Raw genomic sequence first — 18,083 nt, 5'->3', positions numbered from 1 at the left:
AAAAATGCACAGGTACTTCAAGGCATTAGCACACCTGCATATAAGTAAAATTTGTTCAGACTGGATTAAGGCAGTAGCCCCACACATCTAGTCCTTCCTGCCTTGGATTTCTTGTTTGTCTTCATCTGTAAACTTTGAGGAAAATCACTTTATCCAGTCAGCTCAGCTAACTAACAAATAACAGATCTATTCTATTCCAGTCAAAAAGTTTTACTGATGCTTCCAAGAAACTATTTTAAAAGCCAAACACTCATCATTAACAGCTTGTTCTGTACCATGGTAGGACTCCTGTTGCCTTTGTAGAAGCTATGTATCATTTTAAGTATGTGCATAAGCAACTTAGAATTTTGAGTTGTGTCTGAAAAGACTCCACCATTATCAACAAAACGTTACATCTCATTTTTCATTCTCAGATAGTAATTTAGTACTTAATACAAAGTTAATCTTAAACAGCAAATAAGCTGCAGTTAACCACCCTCTTCATTTTGTGCCTATCAGACACCAAAATTTGAAAACCACCCAGACTTCAGAAGTCTTGGTAACTGCAGTAGGGAGGTTTTTCTGTTTCCAATAATAAGCAAGGCTGATGCAAAGTGTAACCAGTAAACTGTTTGCTGTACACCAGGTAATGTTTGGCTTTAAAACTGGATCATCATAATGCATTAGTGGAAAACTAAGCAGTGACATTTAAACAATACTTCCTTCAAGGATATTTTGTCAAGCCACTGTTTTCATCTCATTGAATCATAGAATCATAGAATGGTTAGGGTTGGAAGGGACCTTCAAAGGTCATCTAGTCCAACCCACCTGCAAGGAGCAGGGACATCCATGACTAGGTCAGGTTGCTCAGAGCTTCATCCAGCCTGGCCTTGAACATTTCCAGGGATGGGGCCTCCACCACCTTTCTGGGCAACCTGTTCCAGTGTTCTATAACTCACATCATAAAAAATTTTTTTCCTAATTTCTAATCTAAATCTACCCCCCTCTATTTTAAAACCATTACCTCTCGTCCTATCGCAACAGGCCCTACTAAACAGCCTATCCCCATCTTTCCTGCAGGCCCCCTTGAGGTACTGGAAGACCGCTATAAGGTCTCCCCGGAGCCTCCTCTTCTCCAGGCTGAACAGCCCCAACTCTCTCAGCCTGTCCTCATAAGAGAGGTGCTCCAGCCCTTTTATCATCTTTGTGGCCCTCCTCTGGACCTTCTCCAACTGCTCAATGGGTCAATCGCTGTCACGCTGAAGCTTCTATGCCAGAAATTACTGCAAATCACTTACTAATTGCCCAAAGGTGTACAATACCAGCAATTTCAACAACGTTGATTTTAAAAATTACTGTATGTATCTGCAGTAACTATTACTGTAGAAGCTAGCATGAATGCAGGAAACACACCACAATTTTATTTACAGAAATAGAAAGCACTGAGAAAATATGAGAAAGTTAACTAATTTTGAATTATTAGATATTCTGTAGTTCAAACGAGGACTGTAATTTCTCCTCCCAATTTTATTTGCAATTAAGCTCTTTTGGAGCTCAAAGACTAGAATAAGTCTCCCAAGTAAATTCAGATCAGCAATAGCATACAACTAAATAATCCACCAGAGTGTCTTTCCCCCCCCAAGGTACTAGCACAATATTCCTAAGAACCATTACAGTCTCCTGTAGTAATAATTTCTTGTTTTCTGTTTAAATCTCTAGAACATAATTACCAAAGTATAACAGAATCAACCTAAATGACTAGCAGGTCTAAATTAAACATTAACTGATAAAGAAAAACATCTACACATTTATACATACCTCTCGCTTCATTTTAAGCGCTCGTTTATATAAACTAGCAAGACAGGGATGTCTTAAGCATTGCTGATGAATTACCAAAAAAAAAAAAAAAAAGTGAAACTTCTAGTCTTTCTCACTAAACACACTGAGATGTTTTCACACACACAGAGATGCACGCAACCAAACTTTCTGAAGCTATATTTAAGTGATTATGGATTACTATTGTCCCAAGTAACCTTTGTAAGATGACCATTAGAGACAAAAATTCAAGTTCACACACTGCAAGATTTCAGTTTGTATAAGGTAATGGTTTACACTCCTCTAGATATATGAAAACATTCAGAGGGAATGTAACAGTTCTCAAAAATCCACTGCTTTTTCAGTAACAAACATTTAAACATTAACCAAATGTGCATCTAGATTTATTATACCATTTAGACTAGATGGATATAAAGAGACTATTCTGTCTACATATTTTAAAAAATATATATTTAATATAAGCCCTCACTTATTAGATGGAACAAATTATATTCTATATATCCAACAAAACAGAAAATGCCATGTTAGTCTCACTATGGCTACTCGTGGTAGCCTGTCTTGCCTTTTCATTTTTAAGATTGTGCACAAAAGGAAGAATGCAATTCTCGACTTTTTTTTTTTTTTTAAGAGAAATTAATTTTCTTTAGAGATAAGATACCTACATCCTTCAGCTGGACATCTCTCACAATTTTAACATTAAACACGTCTCAGATTTTTTCAACTTCAATTTTTTTCATTAAGTACCCATAACACATCTCACCCTTATTTTAGAAGGTTTTTCTTCTTAAGAAACTAATGTCTACCTGAAAATGTGCTCCCAAATAGCCCTCAGAAGCACTATTTCTTCATTGCACTATATGAGAAAAGGAAGGAGTATCTCCCCAATCCACAAAACATTTAGTTCAATCACAGTAATAATAAAAGACACTATATAATTACAGACTCGTTGAGATGGTGAAAGGTCTAAAAAAAACCTGCAAGGCTTTCAGAAACTGTCAGAGTGAAAAGAATCAACTTTTTTTTTTTATTTTATGCCATCCATAAAGTAAGTTTTAAACTGAATGTTATGAAGAAAACAAGGTAAGTTCCTAATTGAAGATAAAAAATAACTTCCAATATGCTTCTTGTCTTACTTGAAGAGGAAACATTAAAATTTGGAGAAAAGATAAACACTCTCTCCATCAACTACCGAAGCTTCCAGAGTCAATAATTTCATATCCTGATCCTTAGAGTATAGCATATATCAAGATGGAATCCAAAACAAAGTGAAGGGAAAAAATCCTTTAGGAAACCAAACACTCTTCTCGGCAAAAAAAAATTACCATAATCCAAACCAACCGTCAAGAAATGTGTCCTCCAGCCTAGTCCTAATTTCAATTACATTTCATTTCCATTTAACTTGTAAGACTAACTTACTTGGCTCTAGGTCTGAAAACCTCATTTTCAGCTCCATAAAAATCAAATCACCATTAACAGTTTAACACTAATTTCCTAAAGTCAAACAGTATATGCTTTTGTTAACGATTCCATGATAGAGCTGCAGAACCTTAAGTGCTATTTTTAAGTTACTTGGAGCACAGAGTAGTCTCTCAAGCTGAGAGCAACATCTCAATGTGAGTTTCTGTCCTGAACCGATTCGGGGCTCACAGAACAAACAAAGCTCGTTGCCCCACAACTCAACAACCACCCCCCGCAGCCTCCTCAACACCAATCTCTTTGACGGGGCAGGAGACAGCACATACAGCCGATCACGTGCAGCAACATGTGCTGGCTAGCCAGCTTGCCGCTGTCTTTTCAAATGGATTAGGGACCCAGTTACAATCGCATTTTCATTACCAGCATGCAGACAAGAGAGAGATAAAGGAAGAGATTAATCAATTCAACTCAGTTTTTCACTCCACCATTTTCTATGACATTTTAAATAGCATCTTATTTTCAAAATCTCTTCTTGCCAAAGTTTGATCAAAACTGGCTAACAAGTATGTATGTTATTAGGAAATTGAAGAAAACAAAATGACATTATTAGCCTTGGTATGCTAAGCAAACATGCTAAGATGTCAAAATACTATCACATATGCAAAATAAATGCTTATTTCTTCTATTTACTGATAGAAGAGTTGCCAGTACTAAATGTTACCCCTACTAACTTGAAATTCAGGTTAGTTTTCTCCAATTTCTAGCAAATCTTGATGAATGCTAACCGAAGCATCCTTCAAGCTACAAATAAAAGACATTATTTTTGTAGCATGAGACCTTATGCTCCTTCATTGCTGTGTAACTAGCTGCAGAAGCCTTTATTTTAATACTGAAAGAAGCATGACTGAATTATTATACACAGGAAACAAATCTACAAACTTCAACCAGGTTTCTTCTAGTATTAGCCACACAAATTCACAGAACTCAATGCAAATGTATGAAGTTAGTCAGAAACAATGAAATCTTCAAAAGGGTAGGCAGGTGACATGATGCCAATTTTATACTTCTCTCTATTTCTCTTCAAATTGACACCTGGCTACCAAGAGAGATGTAAAAGCAAGAAAACAAAACACCAGGAAAAAGAAGGCAGTAAGATATATTTTTTAAAAGCGTATCCAGGGCCTTCAGATCCCTCCAGCAACTGAGGGCACATAAATTGACAGGCTGCAGCTCATGAACATACTGACACAGGATGTAGGAAACAGTTTGTTAAGCTCATTACGAGCTACAGCTCTGCCTGATGTTCCTGAACACTTGGAAACATTTATTACCGCTCTGTTACACCATCCCCAATGTTCCCAAGCATAAAGCTACATCACTTTACACTACAGCTTGAAGCTGACCAAGCCAACGGGAAAGACGAATCTTTACCAGGTGCTTGTATCACATTCTTCATTTCTGGGAAGAGAGCCCAAACAAGATATATACACGGTGTCTTCTCTCATTTGGATAGAAAATCAGCAATTGCAAAGAAACCATGCTTTTCTCCAAATAGGAAAACTAATTTCATTACAGTTTCTCTCTTCTACTCTACACTGGAAGTGAAATGTTTGGGTTGGTAAGAAGAAAAGGTTACAGACTAAACTCCTTTGATCCATTTTCTGCCTATGACTGAACATCTGGGAAACACAGAAAAAAAAGCTTACGCATATAAAATACACAACTCTAAGAAATAGGGAAAATTTACTTAGATCTGTCATTATCCATTGATGCCCATAAGATCTCAAAAAGCAGTGCCTGTTAGCAGGCATAAACAGAATATAAGAAGCATAAGAGCATCAGAAGATTTAGACTCTTAAGACCAGTTTCACAGCTGACAATCACTAAAATAATAGAACTACCATATCCATAACTACGATCATAAATTCTTACGTAATCCTGATTCTTTGCTCTCTTTGAATCAAAATGTGTTCCCAACAAGCTCACATACAGGTTGGATAGACACTGTTTGCCTCTTTGCAGATGTTTTAAGCAGTACCTTCTTTCGCAGAAGAGTTCCACAGAAAACCCTGAAGTGATGAGATTTAGTTTACTGCCATCATGGAACTATTTTCCTTAAGAATAGTTTGCTTTTCTTGTTTCCAGCATGCTGAATATCAAAATTCTAATGCAATTTATATAAAAAGGTTAAATTTATTATTTATTAAGACTATGTATGAAACAAGTTATCAATCACATTACATCATTTCGGTTAGAGTAGCTATTCTTCTAAACATACAGCTTGTGAGACACAAGACGTCTTTTCTCCTCTCAGATCACCTAGACGGAGCCGTTCAGTTTGGTAACACAGTGTTCAGCATCCCTAATAAACCATTATTTTAATTCCATTAACCTAATAGATTTCCACATTTTCAGAACATGAACTGCTCTGCTGCTGTCAGCACAACACCCCACCATCCTGTGGCTTCACCCTGTGAAAGGCTGAACTCTAACCACCACATTATTGCTTTTCACCTTGGACTCCTGTTCTAGCCATAAGAATTAATTCCTTATAGACTTTCTTCCCCACTGGAAAAGCATGCTACCAGCAGGTATTCTGAAAGGTTGTCTTATGCTGGTGCAAAAATGACACCTCCTGTCAGTCAGTATACAGCTTTTTATTAAATCATTGTATTTCAATGGAAATGGAAGTCTTTCACAGGGGCGCAGGCCGACGTGACCACCTTCTCTCTTGTGCAGAAAATATTCACAGAGCTCATCACTTGCCTTTATCTGAGGCACAGTCTTCAATGCTATGGGAAGATGTTTTCTGAAGTAATCATCTAGCTGCTTTTCCCTTCTGTTTCTTCAGTTAGCAGTTATTAGATATTCTGCTTGATCACTGATGTCATGTGGTATCTTAAGTCACTGTGTCTCTCAATACCATCTTCACACCAATCTGTACACGGGTACCCGTCCAAGCCACGCATCGTGCCATGTTCAGCACAATTGCCTTCTTATCAAACATTCAGGGGAAAAAACATCAAACCTCAAAATTACTAATTTACTCCTTCATTACTGAAGGCATTTCCTTCTCCAATTAAAATATAGCTAAAAAATAACCTAGACAGCTTGTCATCAGCTATACCCAGTTCCTCAATTTCTATCAAATTAAAGCACTACAACTTCCCTTGCACTTTGACCCTTTCTGTTTTCCCAGGTAAGAATTTTTGTCCAAGTTGCACCTACAGTCTTAAAGCTTGTCTTTCACAGCTGATGTAACTATCATTGCTCCTTCACTCTTCTTTCTAGTCTTGCTTAAAACTCTTCTACAACGTTCTGAAAACCTCACTTAAAGTCTGTTTTTCTTCTAGTGAGTATATACTTACAAAACAAATATGATTTTTTTAAACATTCATAACAATATAAATTATAAGGTGACTCTAGAGACACTGATATTTTGTAAAAACCCAACATACCACCCAGTATCTTAGCAACGCCCACACCCAATTTGCATGCAAAGTACACAACTCTCAAACGAAGGATGAATTGCAGTTTTAGTAAACAATGCTAAAATCCCTTCCTATAGAAAGAAAACTATTTTTTGTCTTCCAGCAAAGAATTCAGCTTTGAAGAACTCTACATCGCAAGCAAGACCACTTGGTTGACAATCTAAAAATGAAATGGTCCTGAAGAGACAAGAAATTATGCAAATTATGCAAATCCAGTGGTCAGAAGAGCTGCTACACTCTGTAATACAAGAGCTGTCAGAGTCTGAACTAGCTGTATCATGTGTTCACCTCTGATGGAAAGTCCAGTGAAACAGCAGTTTCTTCCTCACTGGAAGCTCAGAAGAGCATCTTTTGCTCAGAGCAGCAGGAGAAAGCTAACTACTTCCGTCTTGCAGGGAAAACAAGACAAAACATCATAGCCAACACAAGGGGCTGGCATATCCCAAAAAAGCTTGTTTTCAACAACTTTCACAGTGTGAGTCCTGATGAAAAAAGTATCAAAGCATATTATAACACACAGCAGCATTAATATTGGTCAAAATAAATGCATCTCTTCGGCTATGTCAGTTTGAATTCAGACACTGCTCATAAATACGATGAAACCCTTTACCGAATACACTACCAGCTTCTTAAAAGAAAATATGAGCTAAGTTGGAACTTGAAAAACATTTTCCATACAGTTAATAAGGTCTCAGCAGTTTGAATCTGATACTGCTTCCTTACCAACTGTTTTCTGCTTTCCTGCATGCTTTGGCCCACTTAAGAGGTATGCACGTTAAAAGGTTTTTATTCTTCTATGAGCACTGATCAACTGTTTTGAATGCAAAGTTATTTCAAGTTTTTAAACATGAAAGAAGTTAAGAAGCAGTCAAAAGTTTGACCTTTTAAAAACTGCTTATTGTACAAATCCATAAAGAAAGAACAATTTTAAAAACATGGATTCTAAAAAAGGTATTGAATATCTCACTGTTGTTTGGGAAAGGAGCGTTTTAGAATGACAGAAAAAAGTTACATGGATAAATGTAGTGTGCATTTCCCTGCCGTTAGGAGAAACATGTTGCAGAAGTCAGAAGATTCCTTCCTAAATACTAGGGGTTTTTTCCCTGTGTTATTGCTTTAGCAAACCAGTATAAATACTAAAATTTAAACACAATTTCAGTCACTTCAGACTTCCGAAAAAAATCAAAGGAAAAAAAAAAAACACAACACCAAATCTTCAAAGTAGCAGTAGAGTAATACCAAAGGAAAAAAAAAATTAGAACAATTATCACATTAGTTTGAACTTGGGCTACTGACACAGCAAGAAAACGTAAGGGGAGAAGGGTTTTCTTAAAAAGGGGGAAATATAATAAAAACAATTGAAGAAGAGAGAACTTGTTGATAAACTCCAGCTATCTATAAACCCAACATAACAACTGCCATCTAAACCAACCTCATAACACTGAAATTCTACAGGCATATAGGTTTTCTGGCAGACCTTTCCCATTCTATGCTATCAGTTTCTTAATGCTTTGAGCCAGCCAGAGCACAGCTGCAGTTCTTTTTAATCATGGTTGCTGCCAGCTGTCTTCTAAGACTGTCACATGCTCAGACCTCATTTGGTTTCCCCCAACTTTTTGCTCCATTTTTGGATAGAAAAATGACTGAACTGAAATTCTTCCTCAAGAGGTAAATACATTGCACTCAACAACTCTGCAGAGGAAGATAAATAAGATAACTGAGACCCAACTTTTATCTTAAATGCCCATGTCATGGTTAAACACAAAATAAAAGCCCAAAACAATCTGAAAGGAAGATTCTGGCAGATCTCATTGTCAAATGTAATTATGCAACAAACTTGCATTTGAGAAGCTGAAACTTATCTCTAAAGATAGGGTTCCCCCACCCACATAATCAGGATGCAGAGGCTTTGCAGACATGTTCTCTAAGGTACTATCAGGATAGTCTGTTGGGAACAGACTCGATTACTTGATCTTCTTTTCAGGGCAACGCTTTTCTGCAAATTATTCACTCCGTATGCTTTTTAAGCAGCTAAACTCAACTAGGTTCTGCATATCGGATCACAAAGTGGTTAAGCACAGTTGTATCCCTTCACTCCTGCACTGCATAAGCACAAGTTATTAAGCAGGATTGCATTTGCGATTTTGATTTGCTACCATGTGCATGAGCCCTAAGTGAAAAACGAGGGCATCAAGAACTACCTAGAAACACAAAAGAACCAAATAGCAGACAAATGTTTCCTTACAGCACAAAAACTAAAACTCTTCCAGAAAAAAGAAGTGTTTGCACACCAGTACATAGTAACAGATGACAAGACATAGAATAACTATTTTCATAATTACTTTAAAAGTTAGGGGGGAAAGTCGCAAGTATCACAAATACTTTGCATGCAATATTTCGTCCTTTTAATCTTTAAAAGCCTCAAAGGGCACTGCCGAGGGAATAACCACAAAATCTGTACTTAGAACCATAACACAGCACGAAGGGACACTATTCCTACACTGCTCTATATTCTGAAAAGACATTTTAGGCCATCCTGTTTTCTATTTATCCACAGCAAGCAAAATGTATTTTCAAGAAATCAACTCACAGGCTTTAAAACAGATCAGACTTAATCCATGCCCAATTAAAATAATTCTCAGTTAAAAACATCATTAAATACCCAATATTTTAATTTTGAATTCATGTAAATAAGCAAGATTATTTCATATTCATAGTTCACAAACAGGGATGAGGTGTACAAAGATGAGAGACATCGTCCAACCACTTGAGACATCTCTCAAACCAAGTGCCTTCTCTGATGAAAATCATCAACATCTCAGACAACACCTTCCAAAGGCTTGAGCTGCAGAGCTCAGCGGTGTGACACACAAGCAAAAGACAACAGGTGATCACAACATCCAAAGTCAAAAGGCAAACTCACACGCAAGAAAGCCAGAAGTAGCATTTCCCTAAACTGAAACAGCCCGAGCAGGGGAAGTAGTTATTTAATTTGAAACATATTCATACACTAATAAGATTCTGAAATGCCATATCATCTTTTAAAATTCATCAAACATTAATTTTCATATGAAAAATCATACTACATTAATTTCAACATACGAGCTAACACAAACATCCTAAGAACAAAGTTATTAGAAATTTTGTTGAAACTAGCACCTCACAAGTTGCTCTGCAAGGCTATAGTTGTTTTTAGATTCAAGCTTGTGTGCAGGTCAGTTTAGTGTGAGATACTATTCGGGTTTACTATTGTCTTACACAGCAAGCTTAATAGTTAAAAAACCAAATAAACAAAAATCCACCAAGGTGTTTCAGAAATTCAAGTAGTTATTGCTCTGTGGGAGTTCACCTCACCCTACTGTAAGACACTCTCATAAAAAACCTCACCTTCTAACTACTTAATTGTTCCATTTTTACTTTATATGAATTACCAGTACAATAATATTCCAACGACACAACTTACTTTCTAGCTACCAAGTCCACCTACCTTAACTAAAGTGACCTAATAGTAACTTAATACTAATACTCTTTTGCTATTTCTAATTTGCCTGATCTCCTACTATCTGTAAATTACCTGTTACGTATAGGATTACTCAAGACCATTCTTCCAACAGTATTAAGTCTTGATCAAGCAACATTAGGGTAGGATTATGAGAAGCTTTCCACATTAAGAGTTTCTCAAAGCCTTTAGAATGAGATTGGTACAAGCACTAGCGGAAAGCTATTAAAAAAAAAAAAAAAAAAAAGACCAGTAAGTCATACCATTGTAAATAAAAGATACAGATCCTCAACTGCGTTACACAGTTGCACAACTATTAAAACAACCCAAAAAATTGACTGCTTTTTAATACCAAACATTAGTTAAAGTTAACTGACATTGCATCACCTTCATTTTACTGCCCACAGAAACAGACATTGAGGCAGGACAGTACATTTGGAGCAGAATTACCAGGCTAAACTGTAATTCTCAGCTTGCCCATAGCCACGTTAAGTCAGTTTTCACCTTACTCTACGTGAAGAATCAAGATACAATGATGGCACATGCTATCAGGAAGTCTTGAGACCTTAATTCACACGCTGTCTAGTCGTACGAGGACAAGGAATAGCAAATTGTACTTAAAACAAATTAACAAGCAATTTCATGAACATCAGTACCAATGTAGCCTAGATTCCTACACCTAGAGACACACCGTTGTATGTGGGTTAAGGTTGAGCTCACATTGCAGTGTCTCTCACACTGGGAATATTAATATTGCTTTATCTGCTTGCCTTCCCCCCCACCCCCCATTTTCCTTCTCCTCTCCTCTTCAGGAATAGTACACCTTGCTGTCTCACAGATCTATAAGCCCTTTGAACAAATCTGGTTGAACCTGGTGGAATTCAAGAGTCACCAGGAAGAGGAAAATGGCTATGGGGATGGTGAGGACATACAAGCAGTAGAAGTACATACACTAGACCATAGGAGGCCACACAAGAAGAAACAAGCTTTTTGTTGTTACTCAGTTTTTCTCCCCCAAGTTCCCTCTTACACCATATCCCCAACTCTAAATTAATAAAATTAACTCTCTCCAGTTCTGAAAGATAGCCTCATACTATCAAACGTCACTTAACTGTCAATATAACAAAGAAGCCTTTGAAGTACCTACATTTACACTGGCTAACTATACCACTATCTCTAGTTGCTCAATGTTCTGAGTGACGTACTCTGAGACAATTTTTATTTATTTTGGATCAGTCTTCATACAAGCATAATAGCTGCTTAAACCATCCCAAGGTTCATTTACACTAAGTGTCCAAAACAAACAGTATCACCAGAACCAGAGTCTTGGTTTTCTTACTCTTACTTAAAGTCCCTCCTAGGATGTTTTGCAAAGATTCATTCTCAGTTGAATCTGATTTCTGAAGAAAGTTATGAAATGGGGTTTTATTTTCTTTTGACTGGATGTAAACAGAATTTAATAGATTCTGAAAGAACAATATCATCAGGTGATGACCGCCTTGTCCTTCACTACTTCTGGGAGAACTGCAGTCAGCAACAAATACTTCAGGAAAATGCGCAAGAACGGAATTCCTTCAGTAGACTGCTGTTTAGGTAACCTCCCCCTCTGCATCTGGACCATCAGCACACTCAACAGCCACCGACGGACTTATCCACCAAGTCTGATCAGCTTCCTTCCTTTTAGAGCTGTACATAGTTATGCTATATATAGTATTGTCTAACAAGGAGTTCTAGAATTTAAATAGGCATCAAATTAAAAAGTTTTTCTGTGCCAAATATTGTATTTTATTATTTTCCACAATACTGGAACCAGGAAGCACCAATGAAACTGCTGAAGTCTGTTGCTCTTGGCCTTTCACACACTATGAATTTTTTGGAGCTCTATGACATTTTCTTCCACAGCTATCACATTTTCTTTTCCAACCCAAAAAAATATTGTTCTAACAAAGCTTTTCTATGTCTAAATCATCTCACTGTAAAACCTGCTCTGCTACAATCTCTCACTAACAACCAAGGAAACTCATTACTATTTCTTCTCCTTTTAAATACTAGGGGATGAATCTATTCAACCTCTTATGAAAACTGTATTCAAACCTGGCAAAAGATAAATTGTATTTCCAGACTGAAGGTGGATCATACTCGGAGATAAACAAACTGCAGAAACCGATATGAAAATGAGAAATATTTCAGCAGCAAAAACAAGGGTAAGATCAAAAGACAACCACGTGTCCCACCAATGTGTCTGTCAAACTACAGTTCAAATCAACATTTCTTGGTTTTTGCTGTATTGTATCACTAATAATATTATCTTGCAAATAACTGAGCTACGCATATCTTCCACTATTAAGTATCTTCTTGACCACAGTACTGCAACTGAACAAGTCCTCACAAATTTCTGATCCTAGGGTTAAGTTCACTATATCTGAGAATTAAAAGTTACTCAAGTTGTTCTCACTAAAGTTGATTATGATAACCCAGAGCAAGTCAGTAGGTGTCATCTTCACCAAGGTTCATCTAACACGATCTTCTGCCCAGTTTTAGAAGCTGCGGTTTAATCATCCCATTATACGACAACTTCTAATGAGATATATTAACATCTGAACTTGTCTAAGTATGACTATAACAATGTTCAGCTCCACGGGGTTTGTGAACTCCCTCTCAAAAGCATTAAGATAACTTAAAAACACTTCAGAGCCTGAAAACAGCCCCTAAAAGAAGTTTTACAGAATTCCGTTTCACGGGTCTGAAGCTTTCTACATCTATATTGATAAAGATGTGCCAATTAAAAAACACCTACCTTAGTGCAACTGTCAGAAATCTACTTTTTCCATCCAAATAATTAAATAAGGCAGGTTGTAAGATGTATCTGTATCTGCACCTGCAAGCTCGAAGCCACGTACCTGCACTACATTAAAGTCAGAACTTAAGAATAAAGCATTCTGTTATTAAAAACTCATCACTCTTCAAAATACTACATGTTAAAAAACACAAATGCACTGAGCTCAGAACAAATTTTAGAAAAGGAAGATTATTATTCCATTCTACGCAAGGAATCTAAAGCACTATCTCAGTTTGCAGACATAAGGATTAGAGTGCCAAGGATCTCCGATGAGTGTGTAAAAAACAGAATGCTACCTGCCATTTTAATTAAATAGTACATCCTTTACAATTTCTTATAATTAAGAATTAATTGCCCCACAGTCTTACCGGAACATTTAGCCAACCCCTGAAAACACAAAGTCCGAATGCAGCAAATCGGAAGAGAACAGAACTATCTGGACAGTTGAGTAAACGTACCTGCAGTTACAAGTTTAGCACTGCTGCCTTTGCATTCTCCATCTTCCACATTTTTGCTTGTGCTCTTTTCTTTTAAGAGAGGAACAGCATTTTCAAGAGATACGCACTTGCTGGATGCAACGTTTTCTCCACTGTCTGGCTGATTAATTCTGCTGTTAGCTTCAAGTAGAGGAGTGAAGTCCTCAGACTGTGGAGCTTCACCAGGTTCCAGCTGAGAGGAGCTTTTAGCCTGTGACACATTCTTTGAAGATACAGGAAGAGACTCTTCATCACTGTCAAATCCAAATGGATCCTCTGTTACCTCATCTTCAACTTTGGGTTTTTTAGGAACTTCGGAAATATCTGGTTTGACACCGGGCCTCTTCTGTCCTAATTTGGCCATGAAGGTGGTTTCTCCCCATTTTGTACTAAGGGTGGTCCGTTTGTTGGAAAATACTTCATCAAACTTGGAACTGCCGTTTCCCCCTTTCCGGCTGTAGGTCTTTCCAAATCGGGATGTCATTTTGGCTCCTGTTTCATATTCTCTGTTTGAAAAGAAAGAAGAAACAAAATCATCAACTTTTTAGTACAAATGATTGTACTTCCATCCTTTGTTGGGCCTACAAGCACCAGGCATGTACATTTCACATGAGCAACAAACACCTATGTCATCTGCTTCTTTCCATCCACTAACTCATTTACATGTCAATGTCATTATGTCAAAAGTTTCTGCAATAAGTAATGTACTTTACCAACTTAACTCAAAACTTAGTTACTTGCACATTTATAAAACAACAGTATAATGGATCTCTAAGAAAAATCTGCTGCAAATACATTATTTTTGGCATTGCTTTGCTCTAATTTTATATTTTCAAGTATAGATGGCACTGCTTTATGTTGTTTCAGAAAAGTGAACAATATTTTCACCACATCTGAACATGCAGCTCTCTGCTAGAGTCCAATAACACAGTGTGGCTCTAAAAAGACTCTTTGTAGTTAAATGAAAAAACCTGTCAGAATATCTCAAGTTGCTACAGACATTTTAAATTATAATTAATCACAAATAACGATGACAGCTTCACCCCACGTTCTTCTAGCACACTCAGACTTACTTAGCAAGCATATTATCTGGCACTACAGTGTGGTTTATGCCATCTGCACGGTCAAGACTGGTACATACCAATTCCCCACGAGTAAATGTGATTGATCAAGGGACAGGAACAAAGACACTTCTCAATCCATTTCTAAGAACATGGAGGACAACTTATGCAGACCAGCATAAACCATGACTGTTTACTGGCTGCTAAAACTGTAGCTCAATTTACAGTTTGCTCTCTCAGAAGAGTAGAGTTTAAATATGAACAGATTAAACAGGAACACATCTAAACAGTTCACTGTGTGTGTTCTACTCCTACTTTTGTTTAACTCAAGGAGGAAGATAGACTACTTTGTTTCTTTTTCCCAAGACAAATACTTCAACTACTGGACAAACGACAATATAAAAACAAACCAATCATATCTATTTTGTAAACCAGCAGTGCCCTCTCTCCTTTTTTTTTCCCAAAACATGAATAGCAAACTGGAATTCTTTCTAGTTAGTCTGAATCTAATCAAGTCCATGCTTCTCTCTGAAATTACTCTCCATACTGGAGAAAATTCTGTTAAAGGGGGGCATTTATTTAACCTACAGAATCAAAGAAATCCAACTTTTAAAGCATCAATTACCTTCATATATAGTAAAGCATATGAAAAACAGTACTTAAAATCATCTTTAATGAACTTATCACATGATCTATTTGTTCAAGACTACTGTTTTTATTACTATTCCCCTGAATGTGACATACTGTTCTTCGTTCACATTTTAGTTTTTATCTCGACACTCACAGTTTCTCAACCTGAAGCGCTAGACAAGCTTCTACCAAAATACTCAGACTGGCTTCCAGAAATGTCATTCTATCAGCTCGTTCTAGCAAGACTGTCTCACTAATGATAACTGTCTCCCTTTATCAGATCAGGCCAGCTTTCACTTCTCATAGGAACTGAGCAATTCATCAGATCATCCATGCATGAGCAAATTTTAAGGGATTTAAAAGTATCAAATTTGAACTTCTGAAGTTTACCAGACAGATGCTGCTGCAATGCAGAAGAGATACAGGAAGAATCACTTTGAGAAATACTCTTCTCCTCAGCAGTTTATCAGATGGATGGCAAAGGTACGTGCTTATCTACTGACCAGAATTCTGCTATTTTGCAGACTGCTTCCAGTTGCTCCTAGTAGACGTTACTCTTTAACCCTGTCTCCACCCTCTTTTCCCCCACAGTGTCATCAGCCTACTCTGTGGTGCTCCAAATACATCACTGCCAAACTTGTTCTTCTTTTGCTCTCCTGTAAGTAGCTCTAATTTCCTATTTTCCATCCAACAGTGAAACTAAAACTTTCCCACATATTTTAGAAAATCAACAGCAAAACAAACCCAACTTAGTTTCTTATTTTTATTTTGCTGATGCTTGAAAATACTTATAACAGTAACCAAAATATTTTATACCAAAAGGCCAGATTTAGAGCTATAGAAACTAAAGTGACATATTTATTAACATCTCAGTTTCTATAGAAGTCTTACAGGAAAAAAAAGAAAGTCACAGTACATTTTCTTTCCCTAAACCCTGACTCAAATAAGTATTTCCAATATCCGCAAAAATAACGGTAGATTTAAATTATGACTTATGGCTTGCAGTTTCAAAGAGAAGATTCTCGTAGTCAAGCAGACCTCACTTTCAGAAAATATAGCTCCTTAATCTATATTTTCCTATTTATAAGTTTAAGAATTCAGATCATTTCATAAGCAGTATTGAACCAAAATGTCAAAAAACAAATAAACATTCCGTACGATGTAAATGGGTTAAAAAAAAATGAGTATCAGGAAACTATAAATAGGCTACGCTATAAACTCGTATCTTAAACTGAGATTAAAGACAAGGAAGTACCTCCTTACACAAGAACATCAATAGAACAGGATTTTTACTCTTCACTTACAATTCTCCCTTGCTTTTCACTCACCGTGAAATAAAAAAAACTGGCCAATTTCACTCTGTTTCTACTTCCTGCCTCCCTCTCTTGCACTGCACTGAAATATTTGGAGCGGTGCAAGAAGTGTAAATACAAGCAAAAAAACTGAGACACAGATCCACGGCATTCCCCAGAGCTAACTCTGCGGACCAGCTAAACATAAATAACCCGATAAATCCCCAGAAAGCCCATCAGCCATCCCCACTCTCGCTCCTCTCTACACCGTTCCTCTTACATAACCAAAGGAAAGAAAAATAGGTTAAATGCACGGAGGCAGAAGCAGCTGATGAAATCCCACGGTGACAGTTTCTTTTTTCCTCCCTCCCCCCGCGGCGGGAGGGGGGGGGGGGGGTGGGGGGGGTGGGGAGGGTGCTAGCGGAACCGGGTCACCCCACCGTGCACGCCCGACGATTTCTGATGTCATTTCCCTTCCTCCCCGGCCCTCTCCCCCCGCCCCGTAAGAAAACCAACCCCCATTACACAAGTGCCCCCGCGGCGCGGGGCGAACGGCAGAGCCCGCCAGCAGCCGCCGGCCTGGCAGGCCGCACCCTCCCTCGCTCCCCGCCCGCCCTCCCGGCCCCGGCCCGCACTTCACCCTCGAGCAAAGTCCCGCGACTCCCGCCCCGAAAACTTCCCGGCGGGCCGGGGGCGGCCGCAGCTGCTCCCCAGGCCCCCCCAGGGCCGCCGCCGCCACCGCCCCGGAAGCGGGACAGCGCCGGGGGCAGCGGCCGGCGGCTCCTACTCGCCGGGGTGCCGGGGCCTGCTCCGCGGCCCGCACAGGCCTTGGGCGCCAGTCGGCCTCCCCCTGGCCCCGCACCTACCTCGGCGTCGGTTGTGGCGGCGGGGGCGGGCGGGCGGCGGGTCCCAGGCGCGGGCCCGGCGCGTTCCGGGCACTGCCGCGGATGTGGCTCTCGCCGCGGTTTCTGGCCGCCGCTCTGCCGCCTGCGAAAGGCACTCGCCGACGGGATACCTCCGCCCCTCGCCCGGCGGCGGCGGCACCCTCCCGGGATGGCGCGGACGTTAGGGCCCCCGGCGCCGCCTCCTCCGGCGCCGCTTCCTCCGCGCCGGGATTATCGCCGCTCTCGGGACGGGGCCCGGGACCATCTCTCCGCCATTTGCCCCGCTCCTTCCGTCACTGCGCGTCCCACGCCCGGCCGCCACCCGCAGCCAATCGCACCCCGCCTTACTCAACCGACAGCGCCGCCGCCGCGCACGCGCCCGCCCCGCCGCCGCTGGCCCGCCCCGCGCGGCGCCTGCCGGGAGCTGTAGTTCGCAGCCCAGCGCGGGCTGGGCCCCGCGGGGGGCGAAGGGGGCGTCCCTCCCGGCATGGACCCCGCAGGGCCCCGGCGCAGCCCGAGGGAGCCGCCGGATGGGCCTGCGCTGCGCTCACGGGGGCTCAGCCGCTCAACAGCGGCCTGAGGCGGCCGGGACGGCGCGGCACGGCCTGGTGGGACCTGCCGCCTCCCGGCAGCGGCCTCCGCTCGGGCCCGCGCCCCCAAGAGAGGACGTGCCGCCGCCG

General features: G+C 39.8%; 1 protein-coding gene across 3 annotated transcripts in view; it reads right to left on the bottom strand.

Moving 5' to 3' along the window:
* Nucleotides 1–17,689, bottom strand: part of WAPL (WAPL cohesin release factor) — a 70,510-nt gene extending 52,821 nt beyond the window's left edge. For 2 of the 3 annotated variants that reach the window (XM_086751885.1, XM_086751884.1), the window contains exons 1-2: nt 17,386–17,519; nt 13,519–14,042 (exon numbers count right to left, since the gene is read on the bottom strand). In XM_086751885.1, the coding sequence (XP_086608011.1) occupies nt 13,519–14,020 (502 nt within the window). In that variant the 5' untranslated portion in view covers nt 14,021–14,042; nt 17,386–17,519. Of the gene's footprint in view, nt 1–13,518; nt 14,043–17,385 lie in introns of all 3 variants that reach the window. The other variant, XM_086751886.1, reaches the window with a different exon arrangement.
* Between the last annotated feature and the right edge of the window lie 394 nt (nt 17,690–18,083).

The sequence above is a fragment of the Chlamydotis macqueenii genome, chromosome 7 (assembly GCF_036417535.1).
Source record: "Chlamydotis macqueenii isolate bChlMac1 chromosome 7, bChlMac1.mat, whole genome shotgun sequence".
Taxonomy (NCBI): domain Eukaryota; kingdom Metazoa; phylum Chordata; class Aves; order Otidiformes; family Otididae; genus Chlamydotis; species Chlamydotis macqueenii.
Note: the sequence above shows the minus strand (reverse complement) of the source record. Positions and strands in the feature narration are given on the sequence as shown.